The sequence below is a fragment of the Corylus avellana genome, chromosome ca2 (genome assembly GCF_901000735.1).
Source record: "Corylus avellana chromosome ca2, CavTom2PMs-1.0".
NCBI lineage: Eukaryota > Viridiplantae > Streptophyta > Magnoliopsida > Fagales > Betulaceae > Corylus > Corylus avellana.
In genome coordinates this window covers 43,707,995-43,714,159 of record NC_081542.1, presented here as the reverse complement: position 1 = coordinate 43,714,159, position 6,165 = coordinate 43,707,995, and the positions used below count along the sequence as shown (strand labels likewise).

General features: G+C 35.4%; 1 protein-coding gene across 1 annotated transcript; it reads right to left on the bottom strand.

The window, feature by feature from the left end:
* Nucleotides 1–3,598: 3,598 nt before the first annotated feature.
* Nucleotides 3,599–6,108, bottom strand: LOC132171407 (probable glutathione S-transferase). Its single transcript, XM_059582714.1, has 2 exons — nt 5,699–6,108; nt 3,599–4,133 (listed from the first exon to the last, which is right to left on the bottom strand). The coding sequence occupies exons 1-2, from the start codon at nt 6,014–6,016 to the stop codon at nt 3,795–3,797; spliced, it is 657 nt and encodes a 218-aa protein (XP_059438697.1). The 5' UTR covers nt 6,017–6,108; the 3' UTR covers nt 3,599–3,794.
* Nucleotides 6,109–6,165: the final 57 nt, after the last annotated feature.

The following is a 6,165-nucleotide window of genomic DNA, read 5'->3' as shown; positions in this document are numbered from 1 at the left end:
CCGATAAGAAGTATTAACCGAAAATTATCGGTCATATCGGTAATCGGTTAATCGGTCGGTTAAATCGGTTTGGGCTTTTATGGGCTTTTACTGGTTGCTAATTGGGCCAAAAATTAATTATTTTGGAAGTCCAAATACGTTTTGTTGAGCTAAAGCCTAAAATAGCTTATTAAAAATTAGTTATTTTAGAGTATATTTTTTGCTAAAATATCTTATTGAAGTTTTTTTATTATTTTTTTATTTTTTATTGATCCACTACAATAATAAATATTAAATTTTAAAAAATTAAAAATTAAAATAGTTTATCGATCATATCGGTTTTTCGATAAAAAAATTTTAACCAACCGATTATCGACCGATAAGCTTATTGGTATAAAATTTTTAACCGATTACCGACCGATAACTATCGGTTATAGTTAATATCGGCCCGGTTAAAGTCGGTAATTGGTCGGTAATCGGTAATCGGTTAATTTGTCCACCCCGAATATATATATATATAAAAGGGTGGCTTTTGATGGTGGGAACGTATCTGCGTTGACGTCAGTGGTCACGTCATATGCTAAATATGTCAACTTGGGCAGCAAAGTCCTCTGCTGCATGGGGTTTGATTGCTTCTTCTTTTATTTTGCAGCTAAAAAAGACTTTGGACCTTGAACAATGAAATTGGCGACATCTTCATAGCAAGTGCTGTGATTGCCTTTTCTTTTTTTTTTTCTTTTTTCTTTTTTCTTTTTATTTATTTATTATTATTATTATTATTATTATTTTTTTTTTTTTGGCAAGAAGGAAAAAGACATTGCATTTGGACCTTGAACAATGAGGACACCTCGTGGGGTCCAAAATCTAACAAAACTCTCTATTTCAAAAAGTGTCCCAAGTGATACTTGTGAATATTGAAAAAATACACTTAGTACTTCCGTCTATGATCTGCCCAAAAATTTGTAATTCGAATGATTGGTAGTGGCGGATCCAAGAATTCATTGTAGTAGAGGCGTAAATAAAATAATAAAATGTAATGCTAAATAAATATTTTTTTGTTCTCTTATATACTATATTTTTATTATAATATGGTAAATACAATTCAAAATATAAATTATAACACAATATGTGTATCACAAAAAGCATACCTATCACTCTAATGATATTATAATAAAATTATTAGCATATTCCAATAGCTATTAATCTAACAAAACAACAAATGTATGAATAAAAAGAACAAATAACATATCTGAGAGGCTGAGATTGTCAATAATTTATTGAAACTCACTGATGCTTGACAAAATTTCAAAGTATATATATATATATATATTGGCATTTTTAGGTGTTATATATATATATATATATAACACCTAAATTGGAACTCTTATGGCTCTGATACCAAAAGGGGAGGGGGTGGAAGCGCAGTATGCATATAGATGCAGGGATGAGGGGAGGTGATAATAGAATGCAAAAAATAAGCAGTTGTAATTCAAAGCAGTAGAACCGTCCAAAGTGGCGGTATGACAATTGTATAATCAAAATAAACAACTGAAATTAAAAGCAGTTGATAAGTTGAAATCAAAGAAAATAATAATCATTATAGATTATAAAACTCTTACAGAAGTAAGCGTTAGAACTTACTGAAGTAAGGGATAGAGAGGATACAAGAAGAGAAACTAGGGGAACTGGCTAGATAGTTTCTGAGGAGGATAGAGTCGCTCAAAAAACCTCTGCCTTACAATGGGAGAGGGGAGCCCGTTATATAGGCTGATAACAAAGCATAAAAAATAAATTACAATCATGAGCCGCGTTAATGCGGTCAAAAGAAAACAGTAAAGGCACGTCTGGCGCCAGTCTGAATAGTGAAAGTAATCAATCTGAAACAGTAGCTGTCGGCACTGTAGTGTCGGCAGACAAATCTTGAACAGTGAGTGAACAGTGCGTCTGAACAGTAATCATGTACAGTGTCGTCCGTGAAGACGCACTGTAATCCTGTACAGTGTCGTCCGTGACAATGAACAGTATATATATATATATAACACCCAAAAATGCCAATATTGTTTTAATCGGATTAAGAGAAACAAAATTTTAATAACTCATAAAACAATAATTTATAAAAAAACATATAAGAAAAGAAGATGAAAAGAAAAACATATACTGCCAGACTTGTTAGCCAAGGGGAACTTCGTACTACTTGGAGCCACTACTACTGCTAGACTTCTTTTTCCCACCCCTGGTCTCTATTGTTACGGTGCACAATAATTGATGAACAATATTGAATCGATTAAGAGAGAGAGTCAAAATACAAATTTTACGTGGTTCGGTAATACGCCTACGTTCACAGAGAGGCGATTGTATTATAGAATACTCCCGCTCCGTGAACGTCGACGTTCACTTTGCTCCCGTCTACTTTACCTTCCACTAATGTTAATATGAGCTACCAATTTCAATTGTCTCCATTAAAACATATATGTGCCTGTTTTGGTACATGTATTCTATAATTTCCATTCAACATATAACTCTCATTGTCAATTGCCATGTAGAAGGAGCCCTGGCAACACAAAGGTTACCCACCATTTTTACCTATAGATATAAACGTAAGAAATAGTGTATACTTGAGAGTACTATAAGGTCTGAGCAACATGTATGACAATTCAGACTACTAAAACAAAACGTCACCCATCATAACTAAAAGCTGTCAAATCCCGGACAAATTTTGAAGGACAATTAGCATGATCCTTAATTTGTTCAACACAATGACTCTCTGAAATAGTGAAATCCGAAAAAAAACAACATATGAATATATAACAAAATAAGCACTAGTATTGGTGCTTTTGATTGATACAATTATATAAACTAGAATAGAATAGTATCCACACACACACAAAAAAAATAAAAAAAAATAAAAAAAATGGTAGAATAAGTGATTAAATTCATGTTTAGTATCTAATTATCATAGTACCAGCTGAGTCTGACTCTGACATTTGGATGAATGGAAATTTATCAAGAAAAAAAGAAGATTAAATAACCAAAATCAGATGCTGGCATGCAGATGAATCTAAGAATCTAATTCAATAATGAAACCTACCACTAGAATAACAAGTATGAGATGGAATTGAGCATTTCCTACAAGCCAAGACATTTGAATCAACGGTATGAGATTGAATTGTCACGTGCACTTGAGTCGTTTTTGGGTGATTAATTTACTCATCTTTTATAGAGAAACATACATATTTTAAGCAGTAGGTGTGGGTTAACCATCTCTAAAGGTCAATAGTCTTTGAAAATAAAAGAACCACTCCTATCTTATGTGTTGTGACGTTCCTAGTCGTCTATTTAAAAAGAAATGGTCATACTAAAGCTACTGTCGTGTTATAGGTATTGAACAAGATCTTAATTCCTTTTTCTCTAGCTCTTCACAATCCTCCTTTGACTAATCTTTTTTGCACTTAATTTTCATTAATTTTTTTTTTTTTTTTTTTTTCAAATCAAAACTGGATATAGATTTTGTTAAAATAATTGTTTTTTTTTCCTCCTTAGACAATAGATAAAAAGGAAGAAGAAAGTTCACAACAAAAAATAATATATATATATATATATATATATATCACTCCGTTGGTAGAAAGGCACAATTTTATTTTCATCTAACATAACATTAAGAAGGCACAACAAAGTGCCTTTCTTACTCCTATGGTACAAACTAGAAAGTCACAATTTCATCAAACACTTAATTAGCAGACACAACAACGTAATAAAACATGCTCAGGACACATACCAAACAATCCAACAACTTCAAACGACAAACGTGACTACAATTACTTTAGTCCATGCAAGTACTCCAACACACGCTCATAAATCTTCTTCTGGTCAGGAAGAGTCTTGGCGACACTCTCCTTCTGCATGAACCTCTTAGCCCATGCAATAATCTTGGGGCACTCTGCCTCCATGCTGAATTTCCCTAAAGTCTCATACACATAGAACCAGCTGTAGAATGTGATGAGAGCAATGTCCACATACCCGAATTTTTCACCCCCAAAGTAAGGCTTCTCTCCAAGCTCCCTCTCCATTGTCTTATATATTTCCAAGAATTCCTTCTTTGCTGCCTCCTGCTCTTCTCCTTTTGTTGTACCTAACTTCTTTCCAACAGTATACACCTGTATTTTGCACTCGCATGAATCTAGTAAATTCTAATAAGTAACCTAATTATTCAAATAACTCTGTTGACATGACACAGTTTCTTAGCGATTTTCTTAGTTAGTTAGTTTCTGCGACTGATCTTTACTCGCCTTCTTGTTTCAAGCGCGTGTGGGCGCGTTTCTTTTCTTACGTTTTTAATTCCAGTACCGGTGCTCTGGCGTTCCTTGCCCGTTGTTATTTCATTGGTAGAATGATCATTTGGTGAGTTATGGCCAAACGAGCTAATAGAGGTCGTGGTGGGAAGAAGGTGTCAAAATTGATGTTGAAGGAGGCATCAACTAATTTGGAGGTTGCTTCAAGATCTCTGAATTGTGAGGTAGATCTGAGTGAGGAGGAGGAGAATTGTAATAATTTGACGGTGATTTGTGAGGATGTTGGTGCTTCAAAGCTTGAAGTTCAGAATTTGCCTGCTGAAAGCAATTCTATTCTGCGAGTGGAGGCTATGGAGGTTTCTTCTGGTTTTCCCGAGAATGAATCTGTGAGTAAATCTGATGCTGTTGAGTCTCCTATTAAGGTTGCTCAGAAGAGTGAAGGACAGGATTTGAGGCAATTGTTTCGTAAGGAGAAATCCATAGGAACATTGCAGTATTTTGCTCCTTCTCATGAGGATGGAAGAGTTGTAGTGAAGCCTCCAAAGGAAGCGATTGAGGAAGGTATTTCAAAATGGTCTTCTTCTCTGGTAGGCCAGTTTCTTGATAAACATCTTCCTTATTATATTGTTAAACGTTCTGTTGAGAGTATTTTGGCTCAATATGGGAAGGTTGAAGTTTTCTTGTTGGAGAATGGATTATATTTGTTTAAATTTGATGATGAGAAGATGCGAGATGAGGTGATGGAGCCAAGAGTCTGGCATATGGCAAATAAACCTTTAATCTTGTAGAAATGGACCCCTGGTATGCAACTTTTAAAGATTTCTCTATCATCGGTTCCTGTTATCTGGGATCACCTTGTGCAGTTAGGCTGTAATTGCTGGGGAAAAAATCTCTTAATTGCTTGTTATGCCGGTTGGTTCTTGGTTCTGTGGTTTGTAACCTTTGGCGTACTAGAAATGAGATTAAACATGATGGTGTTCCCAAAACTGAAGAGGAATTGTTGAAGCAAATTTTCTGGGAAGTCAGGTCTAGGATTGCTGTTAAAAGAGGTTTTCCTAGAACTAAGGAAAACCTTTTGTTGTGCTCTTTGTGGAATTTACCTATTACTATTCTTTGTAATGTTGATTTGTAGGTTGTTTCCCCTGTTTTTTGCTTTGTGAGGGGTTTTTTCCTTTGTCTTTCTTTGTAAGGGGTTGTGTCCCTTGACTTTGTAAGGGGTTGTATCTGTGCTGTAGAGTTGCTCTATTTTGAGCTTTGGTTTAATAAAATGTTTATTCATAAAAAAAAAAAATATAAAAAAAAAAAAAAAATCTAATTAATCAAATATCAGAATTTTTTAAAAAATTTCTTAAGTAAAATCACAGGAAGGATTGATTCATGAAAGAAAAGAAAAGAATAGCATTAGAAGAAAAGAAATTGTAGACACCTACCGCCTTTTGATCAAAAAAGTCAGCCCAGAACCTGGCTTGAGCTCTCTGGTATGGATCAGAAGGCAGCAACGGAGACCTGTCGTTCCAGAACTCGTCAATGTACTGAACGATGATGAGGGACTCACAGATCGGCTTGCCGTTGTGGATGAGAACGGGGATCTTCTTGTTAATCGGGTTCATCTTGAGAAGCAGCTCGCTCTTGTTCGCCAGGTTCTGCTCCTTATACTCGTACTTGATCCCCTTCTCAGCCAGCGCGATCCTCACCCTCATCCCAAACATGCTGTGGCAGGTATCCAGCAGAACCAGCTCGTCCGCCATTGTCACACACCTCAAAAAGATTGAAGCAAAGAGCAAAGAGTTATGAGACAGTAGTCGGAATTCTATGCCAAAACGACTGGTGCTGAGCTTTTACTTATGGGGGTGGCTTTTGATGTTGGATCCATATCTGCGTCGACGTCAGTGATTAC